This window comes from Phaenicophaeus curvirostris, chromosome 4 (genome assembly GCF_032191515.1).
Source record: "Phaenicophaeus curvirostris isolate KB17595 chromosome 4, BPBGC_Pcur_1.0, whole genome shotgun sequence".
In the NCBI taxonomy this organism is placed as follows: domain Eukaryota; kingdom Metazoa; phylum Chordata; class Aves; order Cuculiformes; family Cuculidae; genus Phaenicophaeus; species Phaenicophaeus curvirostris.
This window is the reverse complement of record NC_091395.1, coordinates 55,063,383-55,087,863: the sequence shown is the minus strand read 5'-3', so window position 1 is coordinate 55,087,863 and position 24,481 is coordinate 55,063,383. Positions and strand designations below refer to the sequence as shown.

General features: G+C 37.6%; 1 protein-coding gene across 1 annotated transcript in view; it reads right to left on the bottom strand.

The window, feature by feature from the left end:
• Positions 1 to 24,481, bottom strand: part of ARAP2 (ArfGAP with RhoGAP domain, ankyrin repeat and PH domain 2) — a 138,059-nt gene that overhangs the window by 113,318 nt on the left and 260 nt on the right. The window contains exons 2-6 of the mRNA XM_069856192.1: positions 16,436 to 17,473; positions 7,122 to 7,192; positions 6,123 to 6,202; positions 1,409 to 1,491; positions 239 to 595 (exon numbers count right to left, since the gene is read on the bottom strand). Of these exons, the coding sequence (XP_069712293.1) occupies positions 239 to 595; positions 1,409 to 1,491; positions 6,123 to 6,202; positions 7,122 to 7,192; positions 16,436 to 17,340 (1,496 nt within the window). The 5' untranslated portion in view covers positions 17,341 to 17,473. The remainder of the gene's footprint in view (positions 1 to 238; positions 596 to 1,408; positions 1,492 to 6,122; positions 6,203 to 7,121; positions 7,193 to 16,435; positions 17,474 to 24,481) is intronic.

Genomic DNA, 24,481 nt, shown 5'->3' with positions numbered 1-24,481 from the left:
TCATGAGTGGTGATCAACATTTTTAATAAAAATATTTTTCCCAAGTAAACCTCCTACAAAAACTTTAGAATTGGTTACATCATTACAAACTAAGAATTCGGAAGGTTCCTATGCTCTTGCAATATAACCAGATTGTTTTCCCATTATAGGTAGGAAGCAGTGACCAAATTCAAACTTGGCTTTTCTCATGCAAATGTAAGTGTTCACAATCATACAGTAAAAACTGCAAATATCATACCTTTGAGGAGATAATTTATCCAGCCATCCCGCTTTAACCTTCTTTACTGATGGTCCATAAAAACAAGCATATGGTGTTATTGATTCATTTCCACTCAAAGTTTCATTTCCATCAAATTGCTGACAATGCATTTCTTCACTGATCGAGTGATCTGAGTTTCCACTTTGTATCTTACTACAAGATGCTGACTGTGTTTTGGCTTTATTTTTCTTTTTCTTTAAAGGCAAAGAACATTGCTCCACAACAGAATACACAGATTCACTTTCAGATTCTTCTGGTTCTAATGATTTCTGTTCCTGAAACAGGGATTCATTTTTTGCCAATTCCTTTGTCTTCTCTTCCTGATTATTAAAGAAACTAGATAGAAAAAGTGCATTTTACTCTTAATGCATTGCTACAATACAAAACTACATAAAATTCTTAATTAGAACAAATATTGATAAGACATATTATAAATATGCTTATAGTTTGCTTAACCATTGTGGTAACAACAGACATGCTAAACACAATGTTTCTTATAACAATGATCATACTGAATACTACTTCCTCCATTCAACAGGACTGGTAGCAAGGTAACACTTCCTGGTTCCTTTAGAAGCTTGCATAGATATTTAAAATAAATTCTCCTTCCTCAGAAAAATAGCTTCATTCATGTTGATACTTTGGAGGACTTGCAGTATCGCTTCTTTCTTCCCTCTCCCACCTCAACAGAAGCCAGGCACAGACTGCAGACTTAAGGAGCACATTAGCTCCCAGTTCACCAAACGACCAGCCACTGCCTCATGGCAGGAGTAGAGAATGGGTTTTAATGTTGTGTTTAGGGTTTGTTTGTTCTTTTATTTTCCTACAGAGAAGGTACAGTATGAGAGTACTTGGACACAGTTAGCTAGGAGACATACAACAATAAAGCTTCTCTCTTTCTTATTCTGACTAGGGAAAAGAGAAATTTTCCAAGTCCACAAAATACTCTGAAACCTGGGTTTGAGTGTCTCAGGACATCCACAGAGCCAAAACTTTTCCTCCTACAGCATCGTGCAAAGACTCAAATAGCAAAATGAAAAATAAATATAGACATGGTTATGTAATCAGAGGTAGAGATCTACTTGTGAGACCAGTAAATAACTCTTTCCTCTTTATATTTTGAATATTTCTGTAATTCTTATTTAATACCATAGATTCTTGTAAGAACACTCTTCACTCATTCTTAGATCTGATCTGTTTTCACAAGCTGGGAATTCATTTCCATGAAGTTCCTAGAAAAGAAATATATCATAACCAACATTTGTACTGAAATAGTGATTTTTAAACTCCTGTATATATAAATCACATCCAAAAAAACCAGCATAACCAGCAAAGCTATTCTTCGCCACACTTTCAAGTATGCATTTGAAAGATAATATTTTTTAAAGTATTGCAAGAAATGTTATTTTCAACATTTCCATTTTAAATAATGCTACAAGATAAAACGTTTGAGGATATTCCAAAACACCTAGTACAAACAAATTAGATAAAGAAATTCGGTGTGTAGAAATATTAGTGCCCTGATTTTCCTTAAGGCACAATTGAATATTATTTTTAGCCTGAAATTTTCTAAGGTTAAGAGCCACGTGTGGCATGCAGGTTAAGCATACCATTTATGTTTTGCAACTGCTAGCCTCTCTTTCATATCATTACTTCATTTCTGAATTAAATGTACAGCCTTGAGAGTACACTAAAGACAAAACAATGGCAAATTCTAATACCTACAGTAAGATTGAACTTAGCCATATCAAATATTTCTCACATTTTCTTGCCAAGCCCATCTTCCTAAATGGCAAGTGATAATTTTTGTTTAGAAACTTTTATCGCAAACTGATTGCAGTGTACAAAATGTCAGGGTTAATACTGTTCAAGAACACTACATTTCACACTTCCTAAACGTGATCTGACAATCATATTCTGTTACTAAGCTTCTCAATATTTTTCCGTCTTCCTTTAAAAAAAACCCAAAACATAAAATGAACATCTTTGTGCTTTCTGATGGAAGCATTTTAATTTAATCATTTAAGCTTTGATGTGTATGTCACAAAGCTGAAGAGTGGCAGAAAAAAAGTGGATAAGCTTTCACAACAGTTGCCATTTGTTTTCTGAGCACCACTACCTCAACTTGTACTTGAGGGCTGCACCTTGGCAACATGAAAAAGCAGGCTTAAAAAAAGCACACAGCCCAAAGCTAAGTATGTGTACTCTCCAGCAAAAATTGTGGAAACCACAGGCTGCTGCTAAGATAAACCTAGGTGAACCGCCTGCCTTCCTCTACCAGCTAGATCCGTTATAAAAAGAAACACTAAAAGACAACAACAAAAGCACCACCCACACACCACATTACGAACTATGCTGTAGCACCAAGGACTAGATAAAAAAAAAATTAAAAATAAAACACCCATACTCTTTGCAAACAAACCAAGCAGAAAACTCAAAACCAACTTGTCCACTGTATATCAAATGCTGGGATTGACTGGAATCAAACAAAAGGAGGGGTAATAGCAGCGTCCCATTTCTATGCAATAGTCAAGAGGCTAGAATAATCACCCAGGAAGCATCTTCTGAGTAAAAATGGTCACTATCTTTTATCTTCATTTGCTTATCAGGATGCAACTGCAAACCAAAACCCACTGAGGCTATGTGGTAGTACCTCCTTCTCCCTCTCATAAGCAACGTCAGTTTTATGTCCTGCTTGTGCACACTCTGCAACCTTCAAGATTCGGGCAAGTGAATTCAGGGAGCCTGAGAACGTCCAAGCAATGCATTTCTATCACTAGTAGATTTTAAACTGCAGAAGTCCACAAAGGAAGACGGGTTATGGAGACAGGTAGTTCTATTTGCTCAAAGACACATATTTCACCCCAGTTAAATTCCAGGCATTTCCAACGTGTCCTTTACAGAATTACTCTGCAAGATGCTCACACTCAAGATGAGACAAAACCCCCATCTCTCACCTCCTGCAAATCTCTGAAGTATTATAGGAAGGTAGCTAGCAGCAGCATTTTTCTCCTGCGGACACCTTTACAAAAGAACTATTTATTAAAGAAACAGCTATAAGCCATCCCTAAATAAGTACTGTTCATATGCATAGGAAGCACCTACCCTTAAGGAAGAAATCTGGCTTCTGGATCCCAGACAGATAGAATTGAATACTTGAAGCCTTGTATAAAAATCCCTTACTTTTGATCAGGAAGTAATTCAGATGCATTTTTGGTTTTAGCTTTTTCTATCAGGTAGTCTTGATTGCACAGGCAAATTGGGAACGTTGAATGCTAAAACATGGACTGAATGACAAGTACCAGGACTGAGGCTATACTAAACAAAGACTAAATGCCATTCAGGACAGGCATCTTAAGAGATACTGCCTTGGTCTTCTATTAAAGCTAATGACACACAGTTCTCTTCAGGTTGATTCTTGGTTTGGCAATACAATTTTATAATAGGTCCATAAAGATAAATTCCTCCTCATAAAATATCACAGGTTCCTATTTTAAAGTGGTAACACCTGCAGTTTGGTGAGCATTCCACATAATTACAATGCTTCAGAGCTCACATAGTTTACTGAACTCAATACACATTTCAGTTAGTCTAACAGTCTACAGCAAGAACTAAAGCCAATACTTGACTTTACTGACCTGAACTCACTAGAGTTCAGCTTTTCTGTGAAGGAATTCTAATATACTTGACTCCCGAGCTGGACACAACAATAAATCAGCCCTAAAACACTTGGATTTTTGTATTACTTTAAAATCAGTATAAAAGAACTGTTCCTTCTTCAGGCTTTCCTTTAGAGGTTTCTGCTTCTAGCTGTCTTTCTTCCTGACCTAAGTCAGAGGCATATTTTCTTATCAACCTTAATTCCCTGTTCTCTCACGCTCACTGACCTCAAGTCTGTAGTGACACACTACCTATTTCTACAGACACTCCCTTTATAAAAGCCTATAGAATCTTCATTACACCAATGAAACTGATGGAAGGGTAACGGCCAACTTAAAAGTCCTTAAAACAAACTTCAGCCAGTCAAGGTAACAATTTGCTATGTTCTCTTCTGTATAGTCAAATTGTATTGTCACGTGAAGTTGCTTTTAAAATGAAGCAGTAGTTACAAGCCCAAAAATCTCAGATATTTCACAGTGTAATCTAAACTTTCTTATTTCTAGAATACTTGATTCCTACTGAAAAAAATTTGAAAGTGAAACTTATCTTACAACCTTTGATACATGGTTCTTTTTATGACCTTTGTCTGCAATAAAATTCTAATGGAACCAAAATCAACTAAGAAGTTTCTAACAGACGCATGATAAATATAATTCAAAAAACTGCTCAGTTACATGAAAGTGATAATTAAAATCTTAATCTATGGATCAGGAAAAGCATGTTATATTAAACTACATTAATCGTGATTCTACAAACAGCAGAAATAGTAATTTTATTTCATCAGTTAATACAGTTGAACAGCGTGGTATTTTTGTATTTGCTGCCTTTGTAAGATATGAAAGGTTGATGACAACCTTCCTGGCTATGTTTTTTAAAAAATCATTTCAAAAAACATACAGAATAATACTAAGAAGTAACAAGAAGGCTAGGGAACTTTTTCTAGAAAACCTGCCTATGCCATTGAAGTAATTGCGAAGAAGTTAAATTTTGATTTTTTAAAGACATTGGCACAGACAACAATAACTGGCACAGACATCACACTGTACAACAGTAAAGAAAACAACAGCTCAAAAGTCACTTTTGTGTACAGATAAGAACTAGAAGGAGAGGTAAGACATGTATTTACATGTACCTCCTTAAAAAGTCAACAGCAACAAAAAAAAAAAGCACACCATGTTTCTAAAGAGAAGGAAGTATACATCAAAAACAGAGATTTTTTTTTTTATGCTTTTAAAACCACTCCCATTAGAAGATGAAATCTGAATCATTTATTTTCACTTACCATTCTTAAAAAATGAAAATCAGGAAAAAAATCAAAGCATCTATTTGTGTAGCTTTGATTTTAGACAGTAACTTATAATAGTTTAAAAAGTGAAAGAGCGTGAAGATCAAGACAGAAACTAAGAATAATCTGCTGTTTTATCTAACTCAGGGGACTGAGTTCAGATGCGACCAGTACACGTAAACACGGAATCAATTTCTGGTCTGTATCCTTCTAAGACAGAAGCATGAGTAAGAATTCATGGCATTTGGCAGATGTCTTGCTAAACTAATTTACCTCCCCGAACTCCACAGGAGTCAGAAGTCTGTCCACATACCATCGATGGTATTCACACCATCAATTACTGACCCTAATCAAAACATTCGTTTCAGAGAAACCTACAACAAAAGTGATTTCTGGATATACAGCAAGTTTAGGGGATGCTTGTGTAGAGATGCCCAGTCTTCATATGCAATTATCAGAAGAAAGTCACTTTTACTTTTATTAGTCAGTTCTAGTGGTTATCCACCACTTAACCTCAGGCACAAAGTATCAAAATATACCACTGTACCTAAGAAGGTAAAAGGAAGGCATCAAGGTACTCTGCAACTGCCTGCAACTAACTGTTTCGCTTTTGATATGGCAGCTCTGGGCATAAAAAGAAAGAGGGGGGAAAAAGTCAGTTATCTGTCCTACATTGCTTGAAAAAAAACCAACAAAAACCAACCAACAAACACCACAGCTCCCTGTGAAGCCCCTGATTATGAAAAGTCACTAGTCCACAAATATTTACACTATAAACCTTCTGTATGTACCTAGAAAGACAGAAAACATCTTGAGAACTGAAAAAGCTCAGGAAGAAAGTATTCAGGGCAATAAAAAATACATAACATAAAGCTTCAAGTGAAGATAGACCATTTATATGCAGACTCCTTAACTTACTTTAGCATCTTTAGGGTTGTCACAAATAAAGGTTTCCCCATACGGAGAGATGATGGGTGGCTTTTCTTCCGTCAAAGTTTCTTAAAGTAAAAAATAAATACAGAGTCATAGAGTGCAACAGCCTATTAAAGCACTAATAAAATCAATAAGGGACAATTTTTTTTCCTGTATGTGATTTCTCTGTCCTTCTCAGAAAAAAAATTTGAGCAAGAAACAATTTTCCATTTCTAACCAAACTTCAGACACTTTTTCCCCCCTAAGACACTACTAATATTACTATATAATTTGGATAATAATTGCATGCACGCATTTTCTTCTTTCCTACCTTGAATCAACTTCAAAAAAAACGCTTTTGTTGGAGACTCTTAAGAGCAATAGCTCCTGTGTCCTTTATACTGACTTCATAAAAAAAAAGAAAAAAAAAAAACCACAAGAACTCATTTGTGCAAAATCTTAATTTTGTGATCAAGTATTTGCTTGAAATTAATATGCATAACTTCAAACAAGACACACGTCTAGAGTATGAAAGACCTTTTGTTTACAAATGACTGCACAAGACTTCTAAACTCTTCCAGTAAACTCTTTAATACAATTAATTTCCTCTTATTTCCTGGAGCTATAAGCACTGACTAACAAATTAAGCAGCATTAGTCAGGAATGTGGTCCTTATATCTTTTAAAAAAAAGCTAACTCTTCTTAAAAAAATCTAGATCTACCTCAGCAACTCAAAATATTTTACTCTAAAAAAAAATATTAAAATAAATGAAGTTTAAAGACTGGATTTTCCAATTTTTATTTTATTAGTTCATAAACAAAAACTAAGTAAAAATTCAGAAGTAGTTAAATGCTCTGCTATTACATTCACCTCTTTTTCCAGACCTTCCAGATGCCAAAATATTTCTTAAAATAAGCAAGTCAATACTCCATTTAAACAAATTCTGGTCTAAGATTTCTTTTTCCTTAATATTCAGGATGTAAATATCAACATGCTTAACTCACCTTTTTGTGAAATTTGCCTCCCAGTGCAAGAAATATTTACAAGATCTACATTTCTTCTTTTCTGAAGGGCACTTGAACAAAACAAAGCACAAAATGAAGCAAAAACATCTTATGTCATTAAAAATTATTTTATTATTTATATTAAAATTATATATAAATGTAGAATTACTCAGTTCTGTCTTGAAAAAAACTCCGATTTAATTTAAAAGCCACTCAACAATGTGTTTTCTCCTTTATGACACTGAATACTTCTCTGATCCTAGAACATACCTTGAGTTTGGTTGTCTGGGTTTTTTTTGTTTTGTACTATGCAAGTCTAATTTAACATTAAGCTTAACCGGAGCCTGGGCATGGAATTTTAGACAAAACATGCTCTCAATCACTAACAAAAGCACTGTAAATATTTAATTTCTTTCCCAATTTTTTTTCAGTTTGAGTCATAAACGACATCACATTGCAACTGCCTGTGATTAGGACTGCACATTTTGTACATATGAATGTATCTCCATAAACAACAGAAAAGACATTTTGTTACGGGTGTTGAGCTGGCCCCTAAGTATTTCAGAAACTTCATGTACAGTGGCATTCATCATGCTGCTAAAAATCGTATTTTTATTATTACTATTATGATGAGACTTCAGGCTGAGGCAGGAACTTTAAAACAGCAACACAGGAACATATATGCCTGAATTAGTACATTTCTAACCCATTTTCACTACTCTAGCAGTCTGTATGAGAGCTGTTTTCAGTCCAGCTCCGCTTTCCTCATTAACATGACTGACTAGTAATTTTTCCTCTTAATCTCATATACTTTATTTGAAACAACAGTGACAGATACTTGTGCATTGTTACAGAATATTCATTGACTGATAAATGCCATACAAGATCCTTGAAGTTTTTCTAACAGTTTGAAGGTCCCCCATCCTATAAAGCCAAAGATAAGTGTTTTGCTAAAAATATCAAAACTCCCAATTTTTGTTTCACTACTTGGCAATTGAGAATTATTTTTTTTTTTAAGATTAGCTATATAGAAAACTTTAGAAATACTGTCCCATGAAGTCATAGAATCATAGAATAGTTTGGGTTGGAAGGGACCTTACATCTAGTTCCAACCCCCCTGCCTTGAACAAGGGACATCCCACTAGATCAGGTTACCCAAGGCCCCATCCAACCTGGCCTTGAACACTCCAGGGATGGGGCATCCACAACCTCCCTTGACAACCTGTTCCAGTGCCTCACCACTCTCATGCTGAAGAAATTTTTCCTTATGTCTCGTCTAAATCTGCCCCTCTCCAGTTTATACCCGCTACCCCTTGTCCTATCATCACAAGCCTTTATGAATAGTCCCTCTCCAGCTTTCTTGTAGGCTCCTTTCAGGTGCCGGAAGGTCTCTCTAAGGTCTCCTTGGAGACTTCTCTTCTCCAGGCTGAAGAAGCCCAACTCTCTCAGCCTGTTCTCATAGGAAAGATGCTCCAGCCCTCAGATCCTCAGCCTTTGGGAGCCCCCAGAGGCTCCTGCCTTTGTAGCCCTCCTCTTGACCAGTTCCAACAGCTCCATATCCTTCTTACATTGAGGATTCCAGAACTGGACAAGTACTCCAGATGAGGTCTCACAAGAAAGGAATAGAGGGGCAGAATCAGTTCCCTCAATCTGCTGGCCACACTTCTTCTGATGCAGCCCAGGATACTGTTGGCCTTCTGGGCTGCGAGCTGAGTCATGCGGAACTTCTCATCGACCAGCGCTCCCAAGTCCTCCTCTGCAGGGCTACTCTCAATCATGTCAACCCCTACTGAAAACAGGGATTGCCTCGACCCAGGTGTAGGACCTTGCACTTGGCCCTGCTGAATCTCATGAGGGTCTCACAAGTCTACTTCTCCAGCCTGTAAAGTCCAAGCTGAATTACTCTATATTACAGGCTGATGTTTCTCTGTGACAGAAAGCATATATTTACAAACTACTATTTCACATCGCTTTTAATCCATGTCTAAATCTGCCTCAAATTATCAGATTAAATTCAAAATGGAAGCCACACCTTATAATGTTACTTGAAATTTCAAACGTTTCCCAGGTTATATCAACTGAGTTCCTCAATGGTATTTTGTAAAATCCTAGTTTCAGAAAACAGAGGGCGAGTTTGGTGAGTGAAGGTGGATCATGGCCTAGCTCTCCTACACAGTTGCTTACTCTTTCAAGTTATAATTACAAAATATATGTTGTTGAAGTTGTATTAGCAAACTAACTTTGTGCATTCATACTAACCTAATTTTAAAGCACCTAGTGTACTTAAAAAACAAAAAAACAACTAACTTTTTCAACACAGACCAGACTTTCGTTCTTAACTTGTTTGTGGTTTTTTTTAAGGGTATTGATAGCATTAAGATAACTTAGTGATACAGATAAGTGTCTCTAATGCAGAGTCCTGTTAAAATTATGGTTTTCTTCCTTATGTAGAACCAAAAAAAAAACCAAACTGAGTCACTGACTTATTTTCAGGTGGACAGTTTTAAAAGAAGGTAATGGTAATAGCAATAAGGGGAAGATAAATTTACCAGGAAATTAAAAATAACAAGTTAGCTTACAAAAGCCTGCATTTTTTTAACTCAGGGCACGTGTATTCTTTTTCAGATCATGCACCTACATGTATGTATACATGTAAGAGAACCTGCTAATATGCAAACCATAGCCTTTTTTTTTAACTTATGTCAAGTAGGACTATCTCAAGATATAAAATAAATAAAAAAATATTGGCTTGAAAGATTATGTTTAACAACCAATATAGTACAAACTATAAAATTACTATATTGTTTTAAATTAATGAAGCTTTTGTTTTCAAACTCATTCAAAATGTTTTCTAGCTGTCCCAAGACCTAACCCTCCCATAATACAAACATATCAAAAGTACTCTAGCATACTGCGTTAGAGCTTTGAGGTTCATAGACTGCTAGCAGAGGTAAGTTAATGGTGATACTTGAGCATAGGAAAAACGAAGGAGCAGCTTCTCTTTCATAAAAAACTTGCTTTATGTGACTGAACAGAGTAGAAAGACAGCAGCATCAGCTCCAGCACTTAATTATTAATCTTGAACACTTATATGTTAAGAAACGGAGTCTACAGAATATCAGCACCGAGCAAGAATTTTCAACCATAGGATCTGCCAGCTGCAGAAAACGAATAGTGCCTCTTCAGGCCAAGTATAATTAACTACTTTAATTATGTATATTTTATCCCACACACAGCATGCTTTCCAGATTTACCTTTGGGCTGTTTCTTCTTATTTCTCTTAATAGAGAATCAGAGCAACCCCACTACTGAAGAATACAAGTAACAAAGGTCAGGGATATGAAAAAGTATGAAAGCATATAGAGTTGATAAGCCTGAAATTTTAAGAGCGTAACATCCTGTATAACAAACAGACCTACCATGTTATGAAATACAGAATGGTTTGGTTTAGAAGGGACCTCAAAGATCACACAGTACCACCTCGCTCCTGCCCTGGGCAGAGATAGCTTCCACTAGATCAGGTTGCTCATAGCCCCAACCAACCTGACCCTGAACACTTCCAGGGAAGGGGCATCCATGACTTCTCTGGAAAACCTGTTCCAGTGACTTACCACTCTCACCGTAAAAAACTTCTTCCTAACATCAGATCTCTTTCAGTTTAAAACCGTAATCACCCACTGTCCTTTCACTACATGCCTTGGTAAAAGGTCACTTTCCAGCTTTCTTGTGGATCCCCTTTAGGTACTGGAAAGCTGCTATAATGACTACTCAGACCCTTCTCTTCTCAAGGCTGAAAAAACCCAGTTCTCTCAGCCTCAAAAAGTAGGCGTTCCAATCCTCTGATCATCTTTGTGGCCCTCCTTTGGACTTGTTCCAAGAGGTCCATGTCTTTCCTGTGCTGAGGGTTCCAGAAATGCTTAACCTGCTGGCCACACTTGTTTTCATGCTGTCCAGTGCACACTTGGCCTTCTGGGCCATGAGCATACATTGTCAGCACATCTAACATTTCATCTACCACTATCCACAAGAACTTCTCCACAGGGCTGCTCTCAATCCCTTAATCCCTCAGCCTGTGTTGATACCCAGGATTGCTTCAACCCAGGTGCAGGACCTTGCACTTGGCCTTAATGAAGCCATGTTGAGTTCCACCAGTCACCTCCTAATTCTCCACATGCCTTAGCAGCAGAGTTTCCAGAAGATATGCTCCATGATATTGCCAGGCACAGAGGCGAGACTGACTGGTCTGTAGTCCCCTGAGTCTTCCTTTGTTCCCTTCTTACAGATGGGAGTTATGTTTCTCTTTTTCCAGTCAGTGGGAACTTCACTAGAGCACCACAACTTCTCAAATATGTGGGATAGTGGCTTAGAGACTTCATCCACCATTTCTCTCAGGACCCACAGATGCATCTCATCAGGTTACATGGTCTTGTGCACCTTCAGGTTCCCTAGATGGTCTCACATAGGATCTCCTCTTATAGTGAGCTGTTCTTCGTTCTCCCAGTCCCCGCCCTGGCCTTCTGCAACTTGGGTAGTGTGGCTTGGCTTGACCAGCGAAGACTAAGGCTTACCTGCTTATTTTTTTTCTTTGAATAGATAGCTGCTCTGAATGATGCAACAGTAGCTGTTCCGCCAAATATTTACTGCTAAATGACATGATCCAAAGCATCCAAAGCCTCTAAAACTATCTCTATACTCAATCTTATCTATACTCAATCTATCGTCAATCTTATGCTAAAAGCACGCCAATGGTTAGCTCCATCCATTGCATTGCTTTCACTTCTTTCCCTCACAAAACCCTCAATTTTTTACTCATGTCTGTATGGAAGAAGTCACTTAGACCAGACGCATCAAGAGAGACCATGAAATTTTGAATGCATTGCATTTAACCATTTGTTCTCTTCCACAACATGACTGGGGAACCATATTAAAAATTTAAGACTTAAAATACAGAATCCAGTGTCTCAGAAAGGGTGATGACTCCACTAAAGATTTTTTTGATGTAGATTATTTCAATTTTATAAGATGATTTGCAATCCCCAAAACAATTCCAGTGCTTTTACACAACTTTAGAGTGATTTTTGCTAATTCTGTATCAACATAGAGATCACAATTTTATAAGAATAAGAATTCTAGCTGACAAGTATCTAGCATAATTACATAGCATTTCAATACTGATCAATTAATAAAATACTAAAATCTGCACAAGAACACTGTATAATTGTCACTTTGTCATTTTTTTTCAATTCTTCACCCCTCAGTACTATAGTGATGCCACCTATCCTTAAAATTTTTCCAACTTCTAAAATGCTATGGTGTCTTACCAGCTGACAACATGTTTTCTTACAGGCAACAGCCAGGAGCACAAGTGAGTTACAGGGAGGCAGATAAATTGCAAGAGCTGTAAGTACAGTATTAGTAATAAAAGTGACATAGTCACAGCACTATTAAGGGGCAAATAGAACCACTAGATGAACTTTCTGTGCCAGAAAGTACATAGGAGATTATAAGAAAAGCCCTTCCTTGCATAGAAATTTAATGACTAATACCCATTCATAACCAGAAGGCAATGTTGAGTTTCCCAGGAGATTTCAGCAGGATTTCTCTGCCACTATGAAAATGCCTTGACACAATGTAATAAGGATGAATCCAGTGTCTATCGATAAAAGTCAGTTGAGAATGTTTGTCTGTGCAATTCTGTAAAACAGATATAATCTTTCCTGAGGTTAAGGATGCTGCAAGCTGCCATTTTAAGATTCTCTATTCATTCTTTGCCTCTTAAAAAAAAAAAAAAACCCAGGAAAGTTATCAGCAGTTAAGTTCTGTTTATTATCAGTTATAGTTTTATAGTAGTTCTATACATTTTTATATAAAAAATATAGTTTTATATAGTTTTATCAGTATTATAGTTATTATCAGTTTAAGTTCTGTTTTGAACTTCTGGTTTAGCCTTGATCTTCCTCAGACAGACTGCTACTTATCCTTCAGAATTTTCATATTGTTGTAACTGGAGCATAAAGATGAAAAAACTAAACTGGAGCTCATAAATCAAAAGAGTGAGCAATAAAGTTAGCGACCCAATCACATATCAATCATTAATAGATTGGGAATTGGATGATTGACCCCAACGGTGGGAAGAAAAAAATAGAATATTCTCTCTACTGGATGGCTGTTTCTCAAAAAATGTTAAGCATACCCTTTTAGTAGCTAGTTATTGTTATCTTTTAGGATGAGATTAGTATTTCAGCTAAGCAGCGATAGCTTTATTACATGAAGTAGGGATAATCACTCCACAAAAGTTAATGTAAACTGCTCCTCACTGAAAGATATTTATACTTAAGTTTCAACAAGCACCAATTTTGGTGATTTAGAAGACACTGCTAAAGCATTTTTTAAGGCACATAGAATCTTTTCCTCTTCATCTGCTCAATTAAACAACTGCATTAAAACATTTCATATTGACTTCTTTCAATAGTCTAACAAGAACTTCAAAGTGCTGAGTAAACTCTGCATTTACAGCACGTATAAACTCACTAATGATGTTTCTAACTGCTGAGATATGCAGATGAAAAAACAAGATAAACACAAAACATTTTCAGATGTGTCCCTTCCAGGCATAGTTAGTGGGTTTGATAAAAAAAAAGAAAAAAAAAAGAAGACGACAAAAAAGTGCAAGCTAGTGATTTGGATATGGCTACACCAACAAAACTTTGCGTAAGACTTTGCATTAAGTTTTCTTCTCTGTTTAAGACAGAGCATGGCAAGTAAAATGTTATAGTTAATAGAACCGAAAATATCACAGATTAATTTGTGGGAAAATAGTCTTCATTAATACAGCCTGTAATATTGAGATCTACTGCACGTTCAGTGCCTATTATTTTTATCATTCAAACAATATTCATAGAATCACAGAATAACCAGTTTGGAAGAGACCCACCGGATCATCGAGTCCAACCATTCCTATCAAACACTAAACCATGCCCCTTAGCACCTCGTCCACCCGTGCCTTAAACACCTCCAGGGAAGGTGACTCAACCACGTCCCTGGGCAGCCTCTGCCAGTGCCCAATGACCCTTTCTGTGAAAAATTTTTCCTAATGTCCAGCCTAAACCTCCCCTGGCAGAGCTTGAGGCCATTCCCTCTTGTCCTGTCCCCTGTCACTTGGGAGAAGAGGCCAGCACCCTCCTCTCTCCAACCTCCTTTCAGGAAGTCATAGAGAGCAATGAGGTCTCTCCTCAGCCTCCTCTTCTCCAGGCTAAACAACCCCAGCTCTCTCAGCCGTTCCTCATAAAGCCTGTTCTCCAGCCCCCTCACCAGCTTTGTTGCTCTTCTCTGGACTCACTCCAGAGCCTCAACATCCTTCTTGTGGTGAGGGGCCCAGAACTGAACACAGGATTCGAGGAGCGGTCTCACCAGTGCCGAATATTACTTTGATTAAGCTAGGCCTGGAGTTAAGTTCTAACATGAGACATTTTCCTCTACATTCCATTACATTTTTGCAAGACGAGCTACAACAACTGATGCTTATTCAAACAATTAAATGCTTACTCACTAATTTATAGATTCAAATTATGAACTCAGCCATTCTGAAGGAAGAAAAATCCACACCCACAGCACAAGAATATTTTGAAACAAATTCAAATTCTCCTATATAATATATCATAACTTCATTGGACTCTATCAGTACTATCTTCTTCCATGCTGCACCAATCTATCCTTACAAAGATTCCATAAACTCTGAAAACCTTCCATGTCTATCCTTTTTTTTTTTTTAATTCTTTCTTTTTTTCCACGACTTCTCTCCTGCTGGAATACTACAGTCATCACTAAAAGCTAAAGTTTTGTTATCAGAGAACACCAAGAAAAGCCAACACCTAATATTACAAACTGATTGCATTTATTCTCCAAGTTAACAATAAAGTGACAATCAGTTTAGAAATTAATCTAAGAGCCATCTGGAAGACAGTCCTTGCTTTAAACCCACGGTGTAATGTTACTTCCCTCTCCATAAAATATACAATTCTAATTAAAAAAAAAATTCATACTTACATATAAATTTTACGTGTTTTAAGGCTAAGAGTTAAGATTCTCATGTAACTGTCTCATTATACCCGCGTGTGCAATTAGATACATCCTGCTTTGTTTACAGGGTGGCTATACCACACAATGCACAGAACAGACAAGGATTTTCTAAATTTTGCCCCACTTATAAGATAACACCACGTTAATATGTGTAGGTGTGTAAAACTTCCTGGATCTTTCTAATACATTACATATATAAAAATAATAAGCTTGTCTATTCCAAGAACAGTATCTCTTCACAAAGTTACTAAGATACCACCTGAATATTTGTGTTTCACAGTAAGTGTTGTCTCATCATAAAAACAGATTGCTATACTCAAGGATGAAGTTTCAGCCCTCTTGAAATCACCATTTTGTCACCATTTCCCTGTAATGGATTGGTATTTTGTAAGAAACACTGGAGCTATTACTGGCAATGTTTTTGTATGAAATAGAGTCAACAGCTTTTTTATAGAATCACAAGGTTGGAAAAGACCCACCAGATCATCGAGTCCAACCATACCTGTCCACTACTAAATCATATCCCTAAGCACATATTCCACTCGCCTTTTAAATACCACCAGGGATGGTGACTCAACCACCTCCCTGGACAGCCTCTACCAGTGCTCGATAACCCTTTCGGTGAAGAAATTTTTCCTAATGTCCAATCTAAACTTCCCTTGACACAGCTTAAAGCCATTCCCACTTGTCCTACCACCTATCGCTTGGGTGACCAACACCTACCTCTCTATAACCTCCTTTTAGGTAGTTGTAGAGAGCGATAAGGTCTCCCCTCAGCCTCCTTTTCGCCAGGCCAAACGACCTCAGTTCACTCAGCCTCTTCTCATAAGACTTCTCCTGTTACTTTTCAGTCTTGGTTTTGTAACGCTTGTGTATTTCCATTTTGCCCTATCTTAAAAGCATATAGATTAATTTTTTAACAAATACTTGACATAGTTGGTTTTAGCAAAGCTTACACATAAACCGATAAAGATTCATTTCTTTGAAAATAAGTAGATGCAAAGATGACTCGGGATGTTATGAAGAAACATTGTTCTAAAATTTCTCTTTATGCTCTCATTTGTGCTTTTAACTCGCCTAGAAATTTAATTCTCCTTCTGCTAATCTGGCACAATTCATACCAGAACTAATGTATTTACAGCACATTTTAGAAAAAATCCACAAAAAATGACATTAAAAAAAAACATAATTTCCACAACAATAGCAGTTCTTCATTAGAAGGAAACAACAGTTACCTTGGTGAAGCTTGAACTTTACTTGATTTAGGAATTTCTGGTACAGGTCGATGACTTAATACAAAAGGCTTGCTTCCTCTTGGAAATACCTTCATACAGTTTTGCGTATAAGAATCATATAAGTCATTTTCTACCATTTCTCCTTTAAACTTAAAGAATGGAGAATTTGGCTCACTACCAGATAAATCATTCTCATCTGCAAACATCAGATGTTCATTTTCATTGTATTTCACCTCGCATGAATGAGCAATTGAAGGAGGATCACGAAATGCCGAACAGCCAGCCAAGTGCTCATCAGCTTGGTATGCAGCAGCTTCTCCCAGTGATGTATCTGGCTGAGTATGCATCTTAATACTTCCACGTAGGCTGACAGCTTTTCGTATGCTGTCTGAATTCTGGTATAAACTAGAAAAGTCCAAATCTGTAAAGTTATCATCACTTGTCTCTGATAAGTTTTGCTCTGCCAGTTCAAGCCCTTCTTTATCAATGTAAGCTTTACTAAGAAGTGGTTCTGACAATGTTGCAGGTATCACACCAGTCCCATCCACACTTGTATTGCTTATTGGAGACTCCTGATCCAAGGATGAATATTGCTTCTCCTCTAAACTTTTCAAGTCTTTGAGTTTAAGATTTTCACAAAAAAGAGAAGTGCCCTGCATTTCTGAAAGAGTGCTGTCTAATTGCTTAAGAATCCTTCTGCGGTGCCCTGTAGGTAACACTCCCATTTGCTGAAGTACACTGTTATCTATTCCCACACAATCTGTCACAATGTTATAGCCATATTCTTTAAATTTAGGAAGATACTGCCCCAAGTTAATGTTGACCAAGAATTCTTCAATATCTGTGACATTGCCTGTGGATGACATGATGGCAGCTTCATTCCGAATATTGCCCCACACAGTCATGTAGAAATATAGTCAGGATGAGTGCATATTCAATAGCAACAAAGGTCTCTAAATTTGGTGGCATGCAGCCAATGGAGAATATCAGTTTCTTCAACTTTCTTCAGTTCAAATTGATTTCTTTTTGACTGCAAACCTACAGAAAAGAAAAAGGTCATTAAAAGAAATCCCACCAAAATACACAATAATCTTGGATAAAACTCTGAAAGACTCCCTGTCACTTGTACAGTAATATTTTTAAAATGCTTATATATGAAAATGTCAAGGAGAGTAAACAGCACAATCTCTCCATCCCTTTATCTTGACCTGTATAAAGAGAATAGAGAAATAAAAGTTTTAACTCAGCCCAAGTAATACAGTCTCAAACCATATAATCCTAGTAGTTAATGTTGAGATGAGCAGTTAAGAGATTAACGACTTATCTATACACACAGACTCTTACTACACCATAATCTGATATAAGGGGGAGAAAAAGTGATTTGAGATCACAGATGGAACCCAGAGCTCTCCTATTCCCATGCTAGCACCAATTAATTACAGCATAGGGCTTCTATTCCATTATCTTCTGAGCCTTAAACTCTTTTTAGCACAGAAACACACTTTCATTAAGAAAAATTAAAAATTACCAGCTAGAGCATTCCACGTGACCTGCGGGTTCAAACACTCTACAACTGAAAATTCAACTGAACAAATACCATAACCAGTAAAATATTTTTCAAAGGCAGCACTTCTGAGCATGGAGGTGGAGGGAAATCATAGAACCATAGAATCATAGAATAACCAGGTTGGAAGAGACCCACCGGATCATCGAGTCCAACCATTCCTATCAAACACTAAACCATGCCCCTTAGCACCTTGTCCACCCGTGCCTTAAACACCTCCAGGGAAGGTGAATCAACCACCTCCCTGGGCAGCCTCTGCCAGTGCCCAATGACCGTTTCTGTGAAGAATGTTTTCCTAATGTCCAGCCTAAACCTCCCCTGGCGGAGCTTGAGGCCATTCCCTCTTCTACTGTCCCCCGTCACCTGGGAGAAGAGGCCAGCACCCTCCTCTCTACAACCTCCTTTCAAGTAGTTGTAGAGAGCAATGAGGTCTCCCCTCAGCCTCCTCTTCTCCAGGCTAAACTAGCCCAGCTCTCTCAGTCGTTCCTCATAAGACCCGTTCTCCAGCCCCTTCACCAGCTTTGTTGCTCTTCTCTGGACTCGTTCCAGAGCCTCAACATCCTTCTTGTGGTGAGGGGCTCAGAACTGAACACAGGATTCGAGGAGCGGTCTCACCAGTGCCGAGTACAGAGGGAGAATAACCTCCCTGGACCTGCTGGCCACGCCGTTTCTGATACAAGCCAAGATGCCATTGGCCTTCTTGGCCACCTGGGCACACTGCTGGCTCATGTTCAGTCGGCTGTCAACCAACACCCCCAGGTCCCTCTCCTCCAGGCAGCTTTCTAGACAGACTTCTCCTAGTCTGTAGCACTGCACAGGGTTGTTGTGCCCCAAGTGCAGGACCCGGCATTTGGCCTTGTTAAACCTCATGCCATTGGACTCTGCCCAGCGGTCAAGCCTGTTTAGATCCCTTTGCAGAGCCTCCCTACCCTCCAGCAGAAGCTACAGAAGTCATCAAAAATACGCGTAACAGATCAGGCCCTTCAAAGAACTGTCAGGAGGGAAAACAGGAAATGGGTAACTACTAGCTTTTCAAAGAGCTGTCAGGAAGCAGTTTTCCCTTGGCCACAAACAGTAGCAGAGGCATAACCCCATACGCAAGTTCTGGCCTCCTGTTCTGGTTTGAGCTGAAGCAGAATCAGTTTTCTAACTTTTCAGCTAAGTCTCATCTAAGTAACTTCATCTTCTGAAAGTCAACCACGTTTTTCAGACTGACTCTCTCTAGAAGTGATAATATGGGGCATTGGTAAGCAGAAAGTCCATTGCTTATACTTGTTCCTATAGAAACCAAGGCCTTTCTCAAGTTTGTTGAATGCTATAAGTGAAAAGGGGAGGAGAAGGGTCGCACCTGCAGGGCAGGTGACTCAAAACTGACCAAAAGAGTATTCTCTTCCATATATGTCATACCCTGCATAAAACTAAGGGATTATGAGTGTTAAGCCCTCTTCTTTGATGGCTGGTGTCCAGTGAAGACCTCATCTGTCTTTTTGCCCCTGATCAGAGATCCATGCATTCCTGAATCCAATTCCTGAGTCCAGCTTCCTCCTGCCACTGAGTCCAGCCTGGGACCTTTTTCCCATGCCTGCTCTGCAGCATCAGTGGTGGCGTAGTCATGGCAGCACGGGCGCGTGGGGGTGTTCAATTTTGTAGATTTTTATATATTTTCATTATTTTCTTCATCATTGTTATTATTTATTTCATTAAAGCTGTTTTAGTGTTCAACATAGAAGTCTCTTTTTCTCATTTCCCTTTCCCTGGCAGTCAGGGGAATTTGGATTGTAACTGCTCACATTTAGCTGCCGATCAATGCAGGCCAGGGCTAAATTTTGACACCTCCACACTAGGGACATTCAGTACCTCAAGTGCCTGTGGCAGTTTTTCCTCAGCATTCTCCAAGTTAGGTCTTGCACACTCCACACTTCACCTATTTGAGTTCTTTCTTTCGGGACTGTATCTAAATTCATGATTTACAAAATCTAAAGCTACCATTCTGAAGGTGTTTGAGACAGCCTGAAATCACAGCTCTTTAAAGAAGGTTTATGATCAGCAGTAGTCAACAGGTTTCTTCACCTCCCTCTTCCTGTATAAAGAGTAATTTGGCCTTAGGAAACCTGCTGACTGTTGCAACTGTCCTGGCATGCAGGTACTAGCCTCAAGCAGCCTGGAAAAGAAAGAACAGCTTCATCTGAACAGCCTTAGACTTAAGGAGCAATTAGAAAGTAAAGAGGTCATATGCCCAGAATATATTCACGGTAGTGGGTACTGCTATCTTAATTTCCCAACAAAAAAGGTACCGGTTACGATATAAAATTGAAGTACAAAAAATTGCCTACTTTTGTGCTGTATCAATTCCTCCAATAAAGGATAATACCGACTCCTACAGAATTTTCCCCATGTCTTTTGAATAACCAAGCTGTTATCCAGAAAAGCAGTCAAAAATAAACTTCATACCCCTCCACATTTCCCAAAGCCATATACAAATAAATATAAATTTAAAAACATATACTGAATGGAGCACAACTGTTACCACTACTATTGATGATTGTACTTTATTATGACTATGAAATAAATTAAATAACTAACTTAATCACTAGAAGCGTTTTCTTACAAAATTTCTAAATATCTTATTACTCCCACACTTTCAAAATGTAGTAATCAAAAACAGGGAACAAACAAACCTCTTCATAGTCACATTATATGCATATGTGACATAATAAGACGGGAAAAATGATGATGAACTAACCAACATGCTTCTGGAAGATGTAAAGTCAACACACTTGATATAAATGTTCCATTGTATAAAATAAGTGTTCGGATTCTTGCTAATCTATTTAACTTCATTTGGGGGGCAACATTTTTATCAGCTTTGATCACTGTCCACAAATATGAGAAATGAGTTATAAAATTCAAACAATTAAAACCTTTTAGAGAGGGAACTCTAAAGGTCTATCAGATATCAACCTCTCAAGAGAGATTAAGTTTGCTAAGAAGTTAACCCTCATTAAAAGATTCCCAAGTCATTTAAATTCAAAAAGCCTTGGATTGAGCTAAACTGATGAACAGCGGGCATCTAGGTTTATGTTTGTCCTTTCCTAGCCTGCATAGTTATCTAAACACTCATCATTCCTTTAAAAATTTCAGACATAAGCATTTTCTCAAGCTTTTCAGTTAAGCCTCTAGACATCTAAGATAAAATTCAACAGTATGGCCTCCACTCACCTCTTAACACTGAAAAATACAAATAGGAATGCACAGTCTCCTAAGAAGTTGCATACATATTCCAAGTACAGAATGAGAAAAAATCAGTACAGAAACTGCTAGAGTAGGCAAGAAGTATCAGGCAGGCACTGTTTGTGCCAGAGAATAGTCCTTCATGTATCCATAGCTGGGAAAAAAAAAATAAAACCATAAACAAAAAAACCCCACATGTTCGAGTATATAAAACCCTTGCAACGTCAGCACATCAGTCTAAGTGTTTAAAAGCTGGAGTTGCAATTGGTTATCTCTGCTATTTTGACCTTCCTTGGCAGTTCTGGGTTTCATAGTGGTGCCTGGGTATTTTTTTCCCCTGAGGTGTTCAGTTTCAGGCAGTATCATTCTTTCAATCCCTTCACCTTCGGCAGTAATAAAAAAAAAGGCACTTAGGAAAGTACCTTTTTTAATTATGTATTTTTACAGAAAACTGCATACTTGAACCCACACACACTCTTTTTGGTTTCTAAATATTGTTTTTTCTACATGCTTTGTACACACTCTATTTTGTAACCCCTGCAGTATTATTTCAGGAACCCAACCCAAATAGCTATGTATTATCAGTTATTTGGATCCTAACCTATCTCTGTATAAACCACATAAAAATGCACAGAGTTACTTAGCACAGAACAAAATTTGTTTCCAAATTTCCAAGAATTATTACTTTTTGCACTGTATTTTATAAATGAAACATCTAGCAGACTGAGAAAAGAAGCTGCTCTTTGAGAAGACATTTTGATTGCTAAATGCCAGCATATTAGAAGCTGAAGCCCAAGCCATCTTTTGTTTCTGTAATACTCTACAGCAGAAGCTGACAATGCATCCATCAAGATTTATAAAGATGTGCTACAGATCTGGCCTAGCTATACAGCTGGTTAGATACCAACAAACTGAGAGTCACACATATTTTGTGGCTCTGATTAAAGAGTTATACTGACACCCGTTTTGGTTTGACTGCTTAGAGGAAGAGTCAAGTAACTAACTGCTGAACAAATCTACACACGTTGGTGGATGTTTGTATTGCAGGCTTGAAGACAAATACTGAATTCTTTCTAATAATGTTTTATCCTTAGTAACGGCTAAGCTCAAGAAGTGTATAGAAAAGCGGAACTCAAGGACCACCTTATCCAATATAGTAATCTACTTCAAAGTAATTAATAGCAATTAAAAAATAATATAATCTCCTCCATAGCTAATTGCGGAATAAGTCCTAACAAACTCTAAATAATGTTCATACAGCATTATATATGTAGTACATGTGCCATATACATATTGCATACCTTCACTTTCACAATCCTTATTTGTACCACTACAAGTTTATATAAACACTAGTCTTCAACAATAGTGCATGTGTTTGCATACACCCTGCAAAACAAAACTTCTTCTCTCAGCAGCAAGGCAAAATAGGTTTTTCCTACAGCATTTGATAGAAATAAATAAAAAAAAAAGAAAAAAATTTGAGGGGAATTTGGTCTTGCTTAAATAAAACTGTTTCATGCTGTACTACCATATCCTCCAATATAGAGCAACCAAGACAAAAGTCATCATTCAACATGGTTATTAAAATTGGGAAAATGCTATAGCGGTTATAAAAAAAAAAAGAAGAAAAAATTCAAGCTTTTTGGAAGACACTGGACCATTCACTTTTAAAGGAAAAAAAGAGTAAAACATCTAATTAGATATGTGTGGGAAAAAAAGCATCAAGGAAACCAACTAGGCTTTTCTTTCTAGAAAATATGTTCTGGCAGGGAATGAATTGCAAGTTGTGTTGAACATCCCAAGCCTTACATAGGGTGATCCAACATTCTTCCAGAGATGATGATGTTTCTCATATTTCTTTTCAAACTGCTTTTCATATCCTTTCTTTTCCCATCTTAAGGAAAAAGCTTAGACAAGGAAGTTAAACAACTCAGAGCGATGTAACAGTTCATGTTTTACTAAAAGCGACAGCAAAACAGCACCAACAAAATGACAACAGTGGCACAAAAAAAACATACATCACTTTCAGGACCTTTCTTTACATTGAGGATAAGTTGCTGCATCTAACATTCTGAAAAGCCACACCAGTTGATTCTACAATTCTTCCACTCTATGACTTTCAAGTTGAAAAGCCTTCAAGACAACATCGATTGCAAGATAGGCAGGCGAATTTACATCGATAGAGGATATCACTGAATACAGAAACATTCGAGTGAGATTCTTTTTTTCCTGTTTTTAGGATCACTACAGATATTAACCTGAAGAAAGTGTCAAACCTTGAGAATAACGCCTGGCAAGATAATCACGCTTTAAGCAACCAGTTCAGCAAACACAAGCAAGTTCAGGCTTGCTCCCAGCTTCTGTTAAACCACACACTAGACTAAGATCCAAATAAACCACTACCACAGGAGTTACCATGGAGCAGAATGAAATCTGCCACTAGTAAATTTTATCTTTCCACTGTATTTGACTGCATACAAACTGACAAGATTAACGGGCCTAGAAGCCTTTGTAGATCATTAAAGATCTTTCCAAAAATCTGCATAATGCAATCAGCGTACCGACTGCATGCCCAAAAAAACCCCAAACCTAAACCTCTCAAATGACCTTTTAAAGCGGTTTTGTAATAATTAACATTTGGGTCAACTCAGAGCAAGATAACCAATTACTACAATTCTGACAGACCTGCTCCCCTTCCAAATATAAGTAAGTTACTATGTGTACTTCAAGGTAGTGGATAATTAGGAAACACCTTTAAGCACGTCCTCTGTCAAAATGTTTCTTTGGTTTTTTATTTCAGAACACTCCTCTTCCAGAGAAAAAGTTCAGTCACCTTCGCTACCTCGGAGTCAAACTTCATACTGTAAGGAATTCCAGTGGAACAACTTGCAGCCAGTTTCTGTTGTAAGGCACTACATGCTGTGAATAAAGGTGGAATTGGCTTAGTACTCTTTCAGTAAGTTGCTGTGGAAACACTTGAATGCTGCATCATTCACTTTGTCTTTTCCAACTAGGACATCCTAGTGGCTCTTTATTTTATTCAAAATGAACTTCATGAATTTTCTCATAAAATTTCCAGAAATATTCCGGCAGCTAACGAGAAATCTGTTGCATCCAACTTCGCGAAACCAACTCATAGAGTAAGTAGACAGAGGATGATACAGCGCTGTTCTGTAGTCTGACATTTACACATAGCCCATTAAAATAATTCAAACTAAAAAGAAGGGGGGGGGGGAGAAATTTACACCCAA